This window comes from Vitis vinifera, chromosome 8 (assembly GCF_030704535.1).
Source record: "Vitis vinifera cultivar Pinot Noir 40024 chromosome 8, ASM3070453v1".
Lineage (NCBI taxonomy): Eukaryota > Viridiplantae > Streptophyta > Magnoliopsida > Vitales > Vitaceae > Vitis > Vitis vinifera.
Genome location: NC_081812.1, coordinates 22,093,793 through 22,111,906, shown reverse-complemented (window position 1 = coordinate 22,111,906; position 18,114 = coordinate 22,093,793). Strand labels below are relative to the sequence as shown.

Here is an 18,114-nt window from a genome sequence, read left to right as displayed (position 1 = left end):
TAGTAATTATAGTTAATTTGAATTGAAGGGTTTTATAGAAATTTTAGAAAAATCTATTTAATATGGTATCGGGTTATTAAGGAAAAATAAGAAAAATTAGGATCTATTTCATCATGTTTAAAAATTATTTTTACATGATTAAATGACACATATTTTTCTTTTATTTTTAAAGTTTGGGTAAAACAACTCCAACTTAGATCATATTTGATTATATGATTTAAAAATTATTTTTTTTAATAAAATAGGAAATTATTTTTAAAAATTTATACCGTTTGGCCATTGTTATCTACTAACAATTTTTAAAAATAAAATAAAATAGAAAAAAAATTTACAAATTAAATGAATGTTGTTTTCATCAAATTTTAAAAATAAAATGAAAATTCATGCCTCTTTGGTCATATTTTTTAAATTTGCTTTTAAATTAAGGAATAAAAAATAATTTTTAAAAATAAATTTCAAAAAATATTATAAAACCGACCCTATTGTTTAAAATTTATTATTTATTTTATTTTATTTTAAAAAATTGTTTCAGAGAACAGTGGTCAAATATTGGTATAAATTTTTAAAAACAAATTTATATTGAAAAAAAATTATTTTTAAAAACGAAAAAGCCGTTTTTAAATTATACCATGAACCAAAACTATTATTGTTGAGGAGAATGTTTACGATTTTCCGTCAATTATCTAAATTTTAAACTTTTAATATTATTTAACTACGTTTAGAAAATTTGAAAGAGTCTTATTCTTGGTCAAACCTGTACAAAAATATACTTTAATGAAAATTTGTATAAAATATTAAAATAATTTTTCCTTTTAATAAAAATATGGTGGGCCTCAGCCCAACCATCATCACTAGTCATGAACAATGACCAATTGAAAATGACAATAGGCCGTACACGTCATAACCTGGGAAGATGTAGGAAGCCCAAGTCCGCAAACAAAAATTGGGTCAGCACAGGTGAGCCCAGGCCGACTTCAGCGACGCGGTTAGGAGTGGTAAAAGTCGAAAACAGAAGCTCTTTTTCTTCTCTCGTCTTCTCAGAGAGATTGGAGTGAAGCTAGGGTTAGTGTTGGGCATGGAGATTACAGAGAAGAAGGAAGCAGAGAGCAAGGGCTTGAACCCCCAATCCGTGACTGAAGCGACCTCATTCAATAGTGACAAAGAAGCCGAAGATCGGGAACGCCAGGCTCGTGATCTCAAAGCTGGTCTTCATCCTCTGAAGGTCTGGTCTCTCTCTTTTTCTATCACTCCTCATGCGCGCATTTTCGCAGTCAAACGCTTACGTGTTTATGATTATTTGGCTGTTTGCTTCGTTCTTTTTGGTGTATTTTTCAATTTCTGCTGATAAGTCGGTGAATATTTTATTTTATCTTTTTGTTGTCTGTGATGGCGAGGATCTTATTGAGTAGAATGTTATATGGAAATTGAAGGTTAGTGATATTAATGGATTTATTGTGGTGCTTAAATTCGTGTTTAGTGATTTTTGGGGGAATTAATTTATGACGAGGCAATGAGGTGTATGGAAATGGATTTAATTGTGATTTGGAAAATTCCATTTTCTGCTGACAGAAGAAATCTCTAGGAAAATTGATGCTGTTCATTTAGAGTAAAATCCTAGAGAATTCCAATAAATATGAAGTTTTTAGTTAAATTATGAACCGGGGTGATTCCTATTCAAGTCTCTCCACATACATGGTAAGAAGAATCTTGTTTAGTATGATTAAACCTGATGGCAAATATTTTTTTGACGCTTGTTTTGGTTGTCTTCCTCCTGGTTGGATAAGTTGATATGGAAAGCAATTCACCAGCTCCTTGCAGGTTACTATATGGATGATGGTGTCACCACCTCCTGGTTGGTCACATATTTGCCAAATTTTAGTTTTACTGGGCTTGATTGCAAATGAATGCTGAAGGCATTATTGTGGTTTAGACCATTTGTGTTCATATCTTTGCATGATGGTGTGTTATATTATCTTCAATAACATGCTTAGTCTTGTCTTTTATGCGATTTATGACAAGTCTGATTTAGTATCACTTATTTTGTCAATGTTCCTTTGAACAGCACAAGTTTGTATTTTGGTACACTCGTCGAACACCTGGAGTTCGAACCCAAACATCATACGAGGACAATATAAAGAAAATTGTGGATTTCAGTACAGTAAGATTTTCTTCTAGTACGGCATGCCTAGAGTGTGATGAATGAAAATCTAGTTATGTCAATGTGAATTTACTTTTGTTGGCCCATTGTGTTGATCTAGATTTTGAAAATTATATGTACCTAGGTTGAAGGTTTTTGGATTTGCTATTGCCATTTGGCCCGTCCATCTGCTTTGCCTAGCCCAACTGATTTGCATCTTTTCAAAGAGGGAATTCGCCCCCTATGGGAGGTAAACATTTGAATCTTTCTGTGCATTTTCTTTCTTGTCTAATTAATGATATTTTTTATTCCTTATTTTTCACTTCCTTTTTATTACATAATTATCTTCAGAAGCTAAAATGTATGAAATTCAACCCTAGATTGTGGTTAACCTGAATGAAATTTCTTATGTGTCAGGATTCTGCTAATTGCAATGGTGGTAAGTGGATAATTAGATTCAAAAAAGTCGTGTCAGGTCGCTTCTGGGAAGATCTGGTGAGGAAAAATTCTAAATATCATGTCCTGTTGATAGTCTACAGTAGTCATGCAATTTTGATATTCTTTTTCAATATTTTGAGCCATTTATGATTTGAGCATGTTACCAATTGTCTCTCATTCTTTATATTCTGCGGGTCTTTCCTTTCATATTCCATGGTTGTGACTTGTGAGGGAGTTCCACCTACATTTCTGAAAGCTTATGTAGGTTGTGCTGTTTAAAACTGGTGTAAGAATTCAAAATTGAGAAGATGGAGGAAACTCTCATCACTAAGTTGATGGAGGTTTCCTAGACTCCTAGTATAGGGCCACACTTGTGGAAATGGCTTTCCCCAGCATAGATGTACACATAAATTTCAGATTGATGAATATTTTATTAATTTATAAGAAAAAGAGCTCAGACTGATGAATATTTTATTAATGTATAAGAAAAAGAGCCTAGTTTGTTCCTGCATTAGTGGTTCTGTTCCTCGTTAATCTTTCTTTTGTTAATGAGGGCTAAAAGCTGTTCTAGCTTGTTTAAAACCCTTACCTCATTCTATTGAGATGTGATCAAATTTCAAAACTGATTTTATGCAACATCTTATACCTGTTTCACTGATGGAGAACTTTAGATGTGCTGGTTATGACGATTCTTGGTCCTTTTCATATGGATAAGATATGCTGATATTACTCATTAAATAGCTGCAATATGGTAAAATTATGATTGAAGCTGTGAAATATGGACTTGGCACAAACCCTTAAGCTCTATCTGATTGAAGCTGTTAAACATAAAGTCATCACGAACACCAAAGTGCCCATTTCATTATGATATGGCACAGGTACAGACATGAGATAAGTTTTTTAGGGCATGTTCATGATACTAGAAGCATTCAACTACTGGAGAGTTATTTAAAGTGGAACAATTAGACAAAGGGTTTGTGAAGGATTATCAACATTGGATCTAGGTCTCCTAGTGGAAAAAATCGAGGAAGGGTTTGTGAAGGATTGTTAGCATCAGGTCTAGGTTTTCATTGAAATTAGGAAAGAGATTCCTCAAAATCCATCTTTTAACTTAAGGGATGTGCAAATAGCCCCATATAACCTCTTGCATTTTAAATAGACCAATTGTTTGCTATGTTTTATAGAAATCAGCATCATTTATGGTTAAACCCACATGTAAGAAATGTTTAACAAGCCAGTCCTCTATTTCATGGTACCTTTTTCTAATAAATAGCTTTACCTGTTTTTTGGACACTTGAATGCATTTATTGGTTCAACAAATCCTATGCCTACACCCGCATCTTACCCATGTACATGCATCCCATTAACATAGAACTGAAGTATATCCAGTTTCTTATATTGATTGAAAACATGTGGTGACAGGATTATCCGATTTCAGATCATTACCTCATACTTCTAGATGGTGGGGGGATGTGGAGGTGTAAATCTCCCTTTGGATTTGAAAAACATGTTGATTAAATTGGAGGGTTTCAATGAGCTAGTAACTGGTGGATGAGTTAGAATGTGAGTGTTTCATACAGTCACATTCTAGCAACAAAGCTGAAGGCCCTCAAGCAGGATTTACAAATGTGGAATAAAGAGAGGTCTTTGGGAACCTTGCATCGAAAAAACTCATGGCCCCCAAACCAGATTACTTTATGGGGTTCAAGGAGAGAGATTAGTTCTCACTGTTGAGGAGGCTGAGGTTAGGAGATCGATGGTAGTTTAGTTCAGCAAGTGGGCCTTGTTGGAAGAAATAATGTGGGGGGAGAAATCATGGAAAACCAGGTTAAAAGAGGGATAAAAATACAAAATTCTTCCACAAAATGGCCAATGCATAGAGAAGGAGAAACCTTTTGTCCAAAGTTAGAGTTAATGGGGATTGGTTGATGGAGAAAGTGGATATTAAAGAGGGGGGTGTCCAGGGCCTTCCAATATCTCCTTTATGGAAGAAGGGGGTTGGAAACCCAACATCAATGGTATGACCTCTGAAACACTTGGAAGTGATGATGTGAGGATGTTGGGGGTTCTTTTCTCCAAGGAAGTTTTTGTTGCCTTGTCTAGTTGTTGTGGGGATAAAGCTCTACAGTCAGATGGTTTCGTTGCTGTGTTATGAAAAATGGCATGGGATTCTATAAAAATTGAGGTGATGAATTTCTTTAAGGAGTTATTTGATAATAACTCTTTTGAGAGAAGTTTAAATGTTACTTTTGGGTTTTGATTCCTAAGAAAGGTAGAGTGAGGACTTGAAAGATTTCAGATCTATTAGCTTAGTTGGGGAGTTGTATAAGCTACTAACTGAAGCTTTGACTGATCTGCCCAAAAAGATGGTGGGTAAAGTGGTTCTGGCTTACCAGTAAGCTTTCACCTAAGGCATCCAAGATGTAGTCATCATTGTAAATGAGGCCTTAGATTCAAGGCTAAAGAGCACTAGTAGTAGGGTCATTCGCAAGTTGGACATTGAAAAAGCATATGATCATGTAAAGTGGGACTTCTTGCTATTGGATTTTGGAGAAAATTAGTTTTGGCCAAAAATGAGTCAAATGTGTCAGATGGCCAAAAATTTTGAACAGATGCTACATATGTAAAGGGGATGAAGAATCCATTGATCAATTGCTTCTCCATTGCTCCATAGCAAAAATCTTATGGTAATTGGTTTTTTCTTTGTTTGGAGTGACTTGGTTGATGCACTCCACTGTTAGAGGCAATCTTTTGAGTTGTCATGGTTCTTGTATAGGGAAGAGGAAGAAAGTTTTGAAGGATTAATCCTTTGTGCCTGTTTTGGACATTATGAAAGGAAAGAAATAAAAGGTCTTTTAAAGGTGTAGAACAGTTGGATCAAATGATTTTTTTTTTTTTTTTTTGATAACCGTGGATATACCTCGACTAATCCCACGGGCCCCTGAAGTTAACGACCAGGTAAACCTCCAATAGCTTTGAGGGGACTCAAACTGGGTTGGATCAAATAATTAATTTTTCCTCTTTGTGGATCCTTTAGGATTGTACTAGAGTGTACATGGATGATCATTCTATGTCAATGATAAACTTTGTAGATTGGTTGAACTTGAAATAAGAAGGGGATTGTTTTTTGTTTTCCCTCTTCCCTTTTGCTTGCCTGTTTGGTGCTATGTACCTTGTGGTGCTATGTTATTTTTGAGCAGTGAGAAAATCTACTGTCATGCTTTCCATTCTCTTTTGCATTAAAGAGTGGCAAACCTTGCATCATTTATAGACATTTTAACACTTACAAGATATTGCCATTTAGTTGTAAATACTGCTTCTCCTTTATATTGGAAGTATTGAAGCTGTCTCCGATAATGCAGGTTCTTGCCTTAGTGGGTGACCAACTTGATTATGGTGATAACATATGTGGTGCTGTACTAAGCATTCGTTTCAATGAAGATATATTGAGTGTGTGGAATCGCAATGCATCCGATCATCAGGTCAGTAACCACTAATTCACTACTATTCTGATATTTTCTGTGTTTGTGTACAATATTGTGACCTTGATTTACTTTCAATTAGGCTGTAATGGCTCTAAGAGATGCAATCAAACGGCACTTGAAGCTTCCCCATGGCTATGTTATGGAATACAAGGCTCATGATGCTTCTCTCCGTGACAACTCATCTTATAGGAACACATGGTTGAGAGGATGATCCTGTGGATTCCCTCCTTAAGCAATCATGTGGGAATGGAAGTTCAGATAGCTGTCCATTGAGGTCCCTGCAGGATCAAAATCAGTTACTCCTATATTACCTTACAACTAGTTTGGTGGTTGTCGCTCTGAGTTTTAATGTAAGACTGTATTAGCTTCAACTGAAGTCAAAACTCTCAGTTTCGTTAATGAATTTGCTGGTTTTCACCATCGTTGTGCATATTTTATCTGATCTGGGACCAAGCAATGCGGGTATTAACAAGCCAGCTAGGAAATTCTTAAAGTTAAAATATAATAAAAAGGTCAAACACAAGACACCAGGATGAGGCATGAGCTGCTGTCTCATCGGGCTTTGATACATGTACATCATTCATCTGCAGTATCATAGGACAAAGCGTACTTATCAATTTTGTCTAAGTTTACCTTTTGCTGGACAATGTTAACATGGATGGTTTTTTTTATTCTGGGAATTATGATATCGCACACCAACCTTAAAAAAAAAAAAAAAAAGATGTTTTTCAGAACTTTATTTTTACCTTTCTGGAGTGTAAAGCGAAGAAAAAAAAAATTAACAAATTACTTCTTCATGCGTTTGAGTAGTGATTTTGCATTTATTTCGAAATTACCCTTGAAAATTCGTTTGAGAAGTACATTTACCATTGTTTTTGGAAATCATACAATCATATATCAAGAAAAAGAAAAAAAAGGAAGCTTTTTGGAACTTTACTTTTACCATTTTTATCTTTTCAATTTGAGTGAAAGTTTAAAAAAAAAATTACTTATTTATGCACTTTAATAGTGCTTTTGAATTTATTTTAAAATTACCCTCAAAACTGTTTTTTTTTTTTCCTCTCTCACACCTCCAATTCATCTGCCAGCCATTGAGATGAGAAGGCGATTGAAGAAACATATCGTTGCATGGTAATGACATAAAGAAACCATTACACTGACATTATTTTCCAGTATTTCCATTACACTGATTATTTTCCAGTATTTCCAGATGGATAAAAGAAATTGACCCTAGGCCGAGGATTGAAGCCCAATTATACCTGCAAAAGATTATACCAATGTCAGGCTCCTACATATATGCAGATTTGGGGGAAAATTAAAGTTCCTGGTCCAACAAGAGGCAGCCGAGTGCACAGTTTCATCACACTAATAACTGTCTTAATCTACTCTACTGAGAATTCTATACTTGATACTATAAGATAATTGGAGAGATGATTACCACATCCAACTCTGCCACCAGCATTCCCAGTTGTTTTGCTGAGTTCATGTCCACCTGTTACATCAGTCACTAAGCTTAAACCCGAAAAGAACATTATACAATAGTCTGCAAAATGTATAGAAGTTCAAAGAACAATGCTTCAATTTTCCTACAAAGCAATTACAAAGGGGAGGTCCATAATTCTCCACACAAGCAAACATTGATTGATATAGGCATGAAACCACCATGTTTTCTTGAGGTCCAGCACAAAAAGAAAGGCTCAATTACTTGGAGTGAAACTAAAAATTTCAATTTGGAGAAGGAAAAAATTGCTAGGTGGGAGTTTTTTGATAAGGTTGATTTCACTGACTACAGATCTGCCAGCCTAAAATTCTGGCCTCTTCAGTTATATTCTCTGGTCCCATTTGCTTCCAAGTATATCTTTTTTTTTTTTTTTTGATAGGAATGCTTCCAAGTATATCTTCCTACTTTGCTTTCTACTAATGTTGACGATTAACAAATTGTCCACTCAAAACTGCTTAAATTGGGTGTCTTTGAAAAATAAAAGTGCTCAGCAAGAAAAGCAAGATGTCCTAATAGATAATTTACCATATAGTCCAAATGGGCATAGAGATTCCATGTAGAACATAACAAGGCTCATTACGCCATTTTATTATCTGAGGTAAATATGTGGTTGTCTATAATAGCGGATTAGGTGCAAAACCATCTGTAAGGGAGAATTACTATTGCCTGAGCAATTCATCATGTATTTGCAAAGATTACCTCAAGCCAAATGAAGAATATGTCCTCACTGTAAGTTGTATTCCATGAGTTTTTAAGTCACATCTTGGTGGAATAGAAGTGAAGGATGAATGATTTGGCTGTGAATTAATGTAAGTAAGGGCAGAAAGTAACTCAAAAAAAGGGTCTAACACACAATGACCGGCCAGTAACTTAAAAGGGCTGATGTGGTTTACATATGGAAGGAAAGGAAGCCTGGAAAAAGAAGGATCTAAGCTGAGTTAGGAATGGTATGTTTAACTGGTGACTTGAAAAACAACAAAAAAAAAAACACTAGATAGAGTACAATGACAAATTTACTTGTCTGACCCCAAAAAGGAATAAGGCCTTTTGAATAGAATAAAGCAAAATATCCCTCATTTTGAGTCCATTTTTTCAACTCCGACCTTGCTTTGAATGGCTCTCCACCTAATACTTCATGTTTATCCATTGGTTTCTAGTGCTTCTACTTTCTTATTTTACCACAGCATTTTAGAGAATTCCAAACCTCAGAGAATCTTTTTTTTTTTCTTTTTTTTTCATCAGAAAACCTCAGAGAATCTTATTCACGGTCCTATCTTATTCTTTGAAAGTTTACTAGAATCTTATTCAAAATCAATTAATCACTTATCTTTGAGGATCTTGCTTTATGTAAATGTTACTCCTTTCCACATGAAAAATAATTTTCCTGGCTGGTTCTAGACTGATTTTCTCATACTTTCACTCATCAACTACCAAAACATAGCATATATAGCTTAACTCACATTACTAAAAAGCACATCATTGAGATTCATCTTTCTGGTTGGATTCTAGTAAACTTCCAAAACAAAAGTCTCAAAGCTCTCAAGATTGGTTCTGGATCAAAATGCTAAAGACCATACCTCTTCCAAGATCATCAGGATCAGCATGCACAACAACTGCCCTTCCCAGAATGGAATGCTGCCCACTTAATGAAATCTACAAATTTGAAGGAAAGAGTTGAAGGAATAAACTTTTAAGTCTATAATCAATCAAAAAGTTTTCACATTATCACAAAACTAGAGAAACCTTATAAATGGGAAAAAACATTCATTTGTATTTTATATACAATTTCGAAAGATTCTACTTTGTTCTCAAATCACTTGAGTTGAGCAACTTATTATGAGTACAGGGAAATGGGATCATTTAAACGGAAGCAATTATGCTTCAAAATCTATGAAAGACCAAAATGAAATGATTTTATTTCAATTGAGCATCTTAAGGCACTGTTTATGAATCTGATTACCTGCATATCTTTAATTGAAACCTCAGCAACTCCTACAACATTGAAATAAGCCTGTCAAAGAAGCGATATTATCTCTTCGCAATTCCCAAATTACATACAGATAAAAGATACATTACACACCATCTGGACCGGCAACGATGTTTCCCAAATCACCAGCATGGCGCTCTTTATCTGTAGGAGCGCCATGATCTTTCTTCAGTGGATTAAAATGGGGTCCTAAAATAAGATACAAAACCCACTTAGAAGATCAAACAGGAGCAAAATGCTACTATTCTGTTTGGTTGTAGAGAAAATGAATGAAACAAAAGTAAATAACAGAAAATTTGAGTCTAACATTATCAAAACTCAACCAGAGGGCTGTTTGATAACATAATGATTCAATCTAGAACATTGAAATTCCAAATAACATGTTACTATTCAAATTCCATTTCCACTGAAAATGGGCAAAAATAAAAATGAAAAATCAGCTGTTAAGTCTTGAGTTATGGTGGAAAACACCAGATGGCAGCTATGTCAAGTTTCAAATTTGCCATCATTCATTAGGCTAAAGATGAACATGTTGCTTTAACGGCTTGAAGTTTCTCCAAAAATTCAGCCTAAAGGCTTTAAACAGTAACAAAATTTCAGTTCCCTTGAGTTTCAGTGCAGATTTTTCAGTTTCTATTGATCCCAAATGAGGAAAAAAAAAACAGAGAATCGAAATTCAATTCATTCCCTTTGCCAGGATTTATAGAAAGTTTCCTTCAAAACTAAGCCCAACAACAATTATATATAGAGATAGAGAGTAGAGGGTAGAGGGTAGAGAGAGAAAACCAGTGGACATGCAGCCATTGGTCGTATCACCCAGGGCATGAATATGGAATCCATGAAGACCAGGTGTGAGGCCAGTGATCCTCCCTTTCACATGGGTACTCCCTGAATGCATAGTAGAATCAGCCATTCATAATTATTTCTATATAAAGAATACAATCTATAGAAAGAAGAAGAAAAGAGAGAGAAACCGGCGGGATCTTGGATAAAGTGAAGAGAGCCTCTGACGTTGGCGTTGCCGGCGATAACAGCCACCGCTTTCACACTCCCCATTCAATCCCTTCTTTTTATCTGCTTTTGTGTTCTTGTTTCGGGTTTGTGAAACCGGTTTTTAGGTGATGGCCCTTTTTGTCTTTTTCTCTCTCCTTTTTTTTTATTTGTTTATTTTTTCCATTAAAAGCGGATAATAAAATCAAAACCAGTACAGAAAATACAACTATAAACAAGAGTAAGATGGTGCATAAAACTTAATTTAACTTAACTTAACTTAATTCAACTTAACTCTGAATATTACTTAATAGCATTACGTATAAAATTATTTATCTTTTTATTATTTTTATTTTTATTAAATATTAATAGAATGAGAATTATTTTGAGATTATGTTTTAATTGTTTTAAAATTTTATTTTTAACATCCTCTAAAAAGTCAAATGTCATGATTTTTTTCTATTCAATAAAAAAAAATTCAAAAATTAAGTAATAAGTAAAAGAAAATTTTAAAACTTTTTGAAAAAAATCACTTACCAAAAAAATTATTTAAATTTTCAAAAATACTATAAAAATTTTCCTGTAACAAGGTTTCCTGTCAAAGAAACTTGAATCACCTAAGCACACCGATTGTTTTGCTTCAGCAAATGCTCCGAGTTTTTTCAGAAGACTGACCAAACTGCTTTCCAAGACTTAGAGACTAATCCGGGTACAGAAATCAGATCTCCACACCAACCCACCCCTCAAAACCCCCCCAAAAAAAAAAGAAAAAAAAAAAAAGGAAAAATCACTGTGTATGATTTCCATCACAAGTTTGATCAATTATTAAAGAAAGCACTGCAAAAAACCTAATAGAAACCTCTGAAGCCGTCAAGTTCTGCAAAACTGGCCTTTCACAAAGTCATGAATCTACTTTCTTATTCGCCGTTGTTCAAGCTAAGTTTTTGATGAAGATTTCCACTGCTTACAACCCCACGGATTCCTCCAACTTCTGGACTTGGTTCAAGAAGATCCAAGTCAACTGCAAAATCCATGCACCCAAAAATTATTATAACTTCCCATGGAAGTAAGCATGCAGAGTAAGATTACAAGTAAAAGGTTATTTCACACCACAGATACTCCAAATTCTTGGGATTAATGAAAAAAAAAATCATAACTACTGAGAGATTGAAATGTAATTTCAGAGTGGGATGCATGATTTCTAATAGTGAGATGTAGAGAACAATGGGCAAATCGGTGCATTATGAATTATCAGGTTATGCACCCTTCATGAGAAACTGATCCATACATTCTTGTGTTTCCCAGAGAAACATCACATGTTGAACCCCTCGAAAACATAAAATACAAACAAAAAGGAGAGAAAAGGGACACAAAGAAATAGAGGGGGAGTATACCATGACATGTGGAGCAATCCTAACACAATAGACAGGGAATCCAGTGTAGAATTTTAAGGGTCCTCCAGATTTCAATGTTTTCATGGCACAGTCCCAAGAACTGGTGTACGGATACTTCCCACTGGCATCGGGTTGCATCTTCTGTATTTGAGTTTTAACATAATCAAATGGTAAACTGAATGCTGAAGCAAAGAACCCTGAAACAGCACTGGCTCCTACAAGAGAGACAAGTTAACATCAAACCAACATTGCATGGGTAAATAACATGGGTAGTTCATATGAGACAGGCAGGTAAATATGCCAAGTTTTCTTTCAATTTGGTGGTAATCCACGTCTTTCCTTCGGGTTCTCTCTCTTTTATATCCAAAATTACTAGCATTTCACATCCAGACAATTTTATTTTTCAAAAGAGCAAGGAAAAAGGGAGATGGAAATCAGGTTGGTCATTGAGTCTGGGAGTAATCTTACCCACTAGAATACTAGCTTCACCCAAACCAAGGGAATCCTTTAAAAACTCAACACTTTGATCATAAGATGCGAGCATTCCCATGTTCAATGCCATTGCTCGCACTACAGTAGGACCTGCACCTTTCCAAAGTGCTAGAACCCCTTCATCTGCAACAATACGATATAGTGCATCGAAAGCATTTTTGTAATTCCTGCGTTGAGCAGCAGGTAGAGTGGCATCAGCTTGCATACGAATGAGTGATAAATCTGCAGGACTACCAACAGTCGCTCCAACAGCTCCAGCAGTTAGGCCACAAAGGGCTTTCTGATACAGAGGTAATGGTTTTCCATCATTAGCAGCAACAGCTTTATTTGTCAGGACCCTGAGGAAAAAGGAAAATGATTAAAAGGTTCCTGTCACCCTTAAAGCCAGAAAAAACCAATGCACCAAAGCATTTGAAAGGCCACATCTAAATAAATGAAATCAGACTCCAACTTCCTTCAAAATCCACTAATTTTTCTTCTTCCACATGGGACAATAGCCTTTACAAATCTAAACCCAATTTTGCAACGTCTACTTTCTCAAATTAGTAATATAGAAACATAATAATTCAAATTCAGTCATCAATATGTTGTATAACCTTCTACAAAGTAATAAATGAGAAGAGTTCCCCATCAAACACTACATTTGAAAAGCATTGAGTTTATTATCACCAATAAAGAACTAAGATACTCTTAGCGTCCGGTTTCTAGTGCCACTAGTCAAAACCATTTGTTGTAATTGATCACCAGGGATGGCGATCAATTATTTTTGGAGGAAACATGTATGCCCCTAGCTAACAAATATATTTTGCAGGAAATACATTTTCTGAAAAAAAAAATGAAAATAGAAATATTATGCTGAAAAGCATTTTTATTATAGAAATGAAAACAAGCAAGGACAATATCCTCAATTCTGAAGCAATGTTAAACTTTGGTTTTAATGTGCAAACAGACTCACTTGAATGATCCAAGTCTTGTAGTTGTATATGTTGCTTGCCTAAGCAACCCAGCAGACAGTCCCTGAACAAGAATTATGTGATTCAGAGGAATTAGCCAGAAGAAAAAGGACTAAATCAATAAACAAACATCTGGTCACAAATGGATGGATGGCTTTAAAATTCAAACAGTTCCATAAAACTCTCCAATTAGAAAGCGGAAAATTTTCATCAACATTCAATCAATACACACCGACCCAACCAATCATACTGCAAAGAACATGTTCTTCCTATCCCAACAAAGGAAAATTGAACACTAGAAATATCAAGGTACTCAAAGAAAAGTTCTACTAGGGAGTATTCCCGCAGTGGTGATAGCAAATCAGCAAAATAATCCAATTAAATGCTCTTATTTCTTTCTTTTCCATTGTTCTCCACATTTTCACAGCAATTACTCTCTCTTTCTCTGCAATCAACCTAAAACCTCAGAAATCTGATTCAAGCTACTGGATTTGACAAAGATCTCTCGAACTACAACATCTACTCAAATCACCCAATTGATTAATGCCTAACAAACTTAGTTCTTTCAACCCAGATAAAAAAATCACACACACACACTTGATATCATTGTCAATTCAACAACGAAAACAAAATCCATTACTCAAACTCAAAGTATCAAACCTTGTAGAAGGCTTTAATGCCCTCATTTTGAAGCATTGTCTTAGTAACCTGCACAGCCGATCCCTGACCCAACTGTATTCTCACCTGCGAATCCGATCAAACAAAACCCATTGAGAAAAAACCAAGTGAGACCCTCCAGAATTAATCAAGAGCACAATACAATGAACAAGGCGAAAATTGGAGAGGCGACCACCTTGATCATATCGACGGGTTGGATGACACAGGTGGCCAACATGCCTGAGGCTCCTCCATTCACAAAGGGTTTCACAGATGGCCATACTCCTTTTGATTTGGGCTTCTCTTCTCCCATTTCCTTGCACTTCCAGGTAGAGAAAACGAGAGTAATGCGTTAGAAATCAAAAGGGTTTTAGGAGTAGTTGGGGTTTTAGGGTTTATGCCACAGCAATTGCTATATATTTACGAAATTAACACTGCTCCCTATGTGGGGCGATGAAAAAAATTCAGAATCTTCATGGCCGTCAACTTCCTCAACATTCAGCCTCAGTCTCACGCAGCCTCAATTCTCGGCTAAATGCCTAAATCCTTTATTCCTCTTTCATGATTATCTAGTATTTTCTTTGCAATTATTGCATTCATTTTTTCTCCTAATTGAGGAAATAATTCTAAAATTAGTTTCGTTTGAGCCAAATTTTTGGACAACATTGTAGTTGACATATTACCAAATTACAAAAAAGGTACAAAATTTGTGGGGTTTAAGGTGGTGTCCATTTAAGTATGGAAATGGGGACATGGGCCATGCCGCCATGGGCATTAGAGAAGTTTGGATTTGGTCAGCCATATGACAGACCCCTGATCCTGACAATACAATAAAGTTTGTCAACTAGCCTCCAAGGCTCCAACTCACAACCTCTGCTGCTTGAAAACACATTTTAAACATGAAATTTCGATTAATTTTGAACAAGTCCTAGTTAGATGGCCTAGTGGCCCGATGGTGATAGGTGGACTAAATGGACCAGGGCAGAGTCGCAAATCAGATGGCGGGCCTTGTTCTATCCAGACTCCGAATGAATTTGGTCTAATCTTTAATTTAACGCTGAAGAAAAACTGATTCCTTGTCATTCTCCTTGAACTTCGCTTCTCCATTCTCTCAAATCCATGCACCATTCCCTTTAGAGAAAGAGAAGACATCTGAAATTGTAAACACAAATACAAAAGATAAAAGAGAAAGAATGAGAGAGGTGATAAGCATACACATTGGGCAAGCTGGGATCCAAGTGGGAAATGAATGTTGGGAACTTTTCTGCCTTGAACATGGCATTCAATCTGATGGCATGATGCCCAGGTCATTTCTGTTTTTTCTTTTTTCTCCTTTGTTTTTTTTTCTAGGTTAGTGACATCAATCTTCCTTGAATTTAATGAGTGGGGTTGGTGTCACATTGAGGATCCGTTATGAAATGATCTCAAATCCTGATACAAGACCATAAATGCAGACAACCCCCTAAGTTGTTCTGCCTGTTTTTATCAGTTGTTGCATTTTTTTTATTTGGGTTTTTCTTGAATGGACATTCTATTGATGGATTGTAGTACCTAGGTTTCATTTAGTCTACATTTATCTACTATAGGGATGAATTTGGTGTGCTGTAAGGAATTGCACAATTTTTTTGTTCGAAGAAACAAAATTTTGATTTGGGACTTACTAGATTTTGTGCTCTTCCTGTTGGACCTAAAGGGTTTCCCGTATTTTCTTGCAGTGGCACCTCTAATGGTGCTGGCCATGATGCTTTTAATACTTTCTTCAGCGAGACCGACGCCGGTAAATATGTGCCTAGAGCTGTCTTTGTTGATCTTGAACCTAGTGTTATCGATGAAGTTCGGACAGGGGTCTATAAACAACTCTTCCATCCTGAGCAGCTCATATCTGGCAAGGAAGATGCTGCTAATAACTATGCCCGGGGACATTATACAGGTGACTGCAAACTCTTATCACAATGTACATAGCATCAATTCTACTCATCTGTTGGGTGCTCTGTCCCGCAGTGGGGAAAGATATTGTGGATTTGTGCCTTGATCGAGTCAGAAAATTAGCGGACGTTTGCTCTGGCTTGCAAGGGTTTTTGGTGTTTAATGCTGTGGGTGGTGGCACTGGTTCTGGATTTGGGTCCTTGGTTCTTGAACGCCTCTCTGCAGATTATGGAAAGAAGTCAAAACTTGGGTTTACCATCTATCCTTCTCCTCAGGTACTTCCTCAAACATGTAAATCTTTCGCTGAAAGCAAAGGAACCAGAGCTAGCCAAACGTAAGCATGAGACATGTCATTGGTGTAAAGACCTACTCCTTTCTCCGAGCCTAAAAGGTCTTTACAAAATTATGATTACATATAATATATGTATATAATACTATGAACTTTTTCCTATTATGTGCCCGAGAGGCTTCACACCTTCAAGACGCATCTCTCCAATGTGAAATATTGTTGTATAGATAAAATGTCCTTGTCGTGTTTACTGTGAAGTCAAATAAACTTATTTAATGTAAAATATTATAATCACCCCTCATACAAACATAATTTTCATATTGTGTGTCTCACAAGAGAGAGTCAAATGAATATACACCCATTACAAATAGACATCCATTACAGGGTTAAACAAATTCCCTTGTTGATGTTTTGTCTCATAGGATAGAGCCAAACAAACAAACACTTCTTACAGGATCAAACAAATTCTTATATTAGAATTGAGATCGATTCTAATACTATTTACAACGACTCACTTTCAATAGAATAGATAATGTCTTCTATTCTCAGGCCAAAGGATCCATATAGCCTTAAAACACGTCTACAAGTGAAGAAGAGTTATATTTATATTACACTTTTATGGAATCCTTAGCAGATTTGTTCCTAAATTTGCAGGTTTCTACAGCAGTTGTGGAGCCTTACAACAGTGTGCTGTCCACTCATTCCCTCCTTGAACACACAGATGTGGCTGTGCTTTTGGACAATGAAGCCATTTACGATATCTGCAGGCGATCCTTAGACCTTGAAAGGCCAACCTACACTAACTTGAACCGCTTAATATCCCAAATCATATCTTCAATCACCACTTCCTTGAGATTCGATGGAGCCATTAATGTGGACATTACAGAATTCCAAACTAACCTTGTCCCATATCCTCGAATACATTTCATGTTATCATCTTACGCCCCGGTGATCTCAGCTGCAAAGGTTTACCATGAGCAGCTCTCAGTCCCTGAGATCACAACTGCTGTGTTTGAGCCCTCAAGCATGATGGCAAAGTGTGACCCAAGGCATGGAAAGTACATGGCCTGCTGTTTGATGTATCGGGGAGACGTAGTTCCAAAGGATGTCAATGCTTCCGTTGCTAACATCAAGACTAAGAGGACGGTTCAATTCGTTGACTGGTGAGTATGGAAAAAAGGGTTACCATTAGTTTTGATTCTTCAACCATTGAAAAACCATCACCATATCCATCCATATGATTCAAACGAATGCCTGTATATGTTTAGGTGCCCAACTGGTTTCAAGTGCGGTATCAATTACCAGGCCCCAACAGCGGTTCCTGGGGCCGAACTGGCTAAGGTGAAGAGAGCAGTATGTATGATAAGCAACAACACAGCTGTTGCTGAGGTTTTTGAGAGAATTACCCACAAGTTTGATCTCATGTATGTGAAGCGAGCGTTCGTGCACTGGTATGTGGGAGAAGGAATGGAGGAAGGTGAATTCTCTGAAGCCCGGGAGGATCTTGCCACTCTGGAGAAAGACTATGAGGAAGTTGTGGCAGAAGCTATTGATATCGAGGCAGAGGAATGAGACCCATTTTACTACTTAATCGATCACAACATTTTGTTAATCTCCCCCTTTTTATCTCTTTAAGATATGGTATATATATCCATCTGGTGTTCAGCTGTAACTTTGGGAATGAATTAATCATTTCCCACCTCTGAAATGAGGTTTTGGAAAATCCCATGAGCATTTTTTGTTATGTTGTCTATTAAAATCAGATTAAGTTCTTTGAAATCTTATCTCATGGTGGGGTGTTGTGACAGGACAAGTACAACAGTAAGAACAAGATGACTGGGATTTCTCTCCAGATGTTCTACTGC

General features: G+C 36.2%; 4 protein-coding genes across 5 annotated transcripts; 2 read left to right on the top strand and 2 right to left on the bottom strand.

Annotated features, from left to right (window-relative positions):
• The first annotated feature begins 886 nt into the window (after positions 1-886).
• Positions 887-6,480, top strand: LOC100258939 (eukaryotic translation initiation factor NCBP). The gene is made up of 6 exons (XM_002281661.5): positions 887-1,222; positions 2,063-2,158; positions 2,283-2,387; positions 2,555-2,632; positions 5,938-6,057; positions 6,140-6,480. The coding sequence occupies exons 1-6, from the start codon at positions 1,076-1,078 to the stop codon at positions 6,269-6,271; spliced, it is 678 nt and encodes a 225-aa protein (XP_002281697.1). The 5' UTR covers positions 887-1,075; the 3' UTR covers positions 6,272-6,480.
• A 688-nt stretch (positions 6,481-7,168) lies between these two features.
• Positions 7,169-10,845, bottom strand: LOC100260705 (superoxide dismutase [Cu-Zn] 2). The gene is made up of 7 exons (XM_002281535.5): positions 10,523-10,845; positions 10,335-10,436; positions 9,642-9,737; positions 9,522-9,553; positions 9,139-9,214; positions 7,499-7,552; positions 7,169-7,319 (listed from the first exon to the last, which is right to left on the bottom strand). The coding sequence occupies exons 1-7, from the start codon at positions 10,602-10,604 to the stop codon at positions 7,291-7,293; spliced, it is 471 nt and encodes a 156-aa protein (XP_002281571.1). The 5' UTR covers positions 10,605-10,845; the 3' UTR covers positions 7,169-7,290.
• A 306-nt stretch (positions 10,846-11,151) lies between these two features.
• On the bottom strand, positions 11,152-14,579 carry LOC100248729 (mitochondrial dicarboxylate/tricarboxylate transporter DTC). 2 transcript variants are annotated; one of them, XM_002281564.5, is made up of 6 exons: positions 14,231-14,579; positions 14,038-14,121; positions 13,380-13,441; positions 12,401-12,762; positions 11,933-12,147; positions 11,152-11,559 (listed from the first exon to the last, which is right to left on the bottom strand). In XM_002281564.5, the coding sequence occupies exons 1-6, from the start codon at positions 14,345-14,347 to the stop codon at positions 11,503-11,505; spliced, it is 897 nt and encodes a 298-aa protein (XP_002281600.1). In that variant the 5' UTR covers positions 14,348-14,579; the 3' UTR covers positions 11,152-11,502. The 2 variants fall into 2 exon arrangements, with proteins under 2 accessions (XP_002281600.1, XP_059595368.1); XM_059739385.1 differs by lacking the exon at positions 11,152-11,559 and having other exon boundaries at positions 11,587-12,147.
• Positions 14,580-15,083: 504 nt separating this feature from the next.
• Positions 15,084-18,063, top strand: LOC100258974 (tubulin alpha-5 chain). Its single transcript, XM_002281631.4, has 5 exons — positions 15,084-15,340; positions 15,750-15,964; positions 16,036-16,235; positions 16,904-17,412; positions 17,518-18,063. The coding sequence occupies exons 1-5, from the start codon at positions 15,228-15,230 to the stop codon at positions 17,819-17,821; spliced, it is 1,341 nt and encodes a 446-aa protein (XP_002281667.1). The 5' UTR covers positions 15,084-15,227; the 3' UTR covers positions 17,822-18,063.
• Positions 18,064-18,114: the final 51 nt, after the last annotated feature.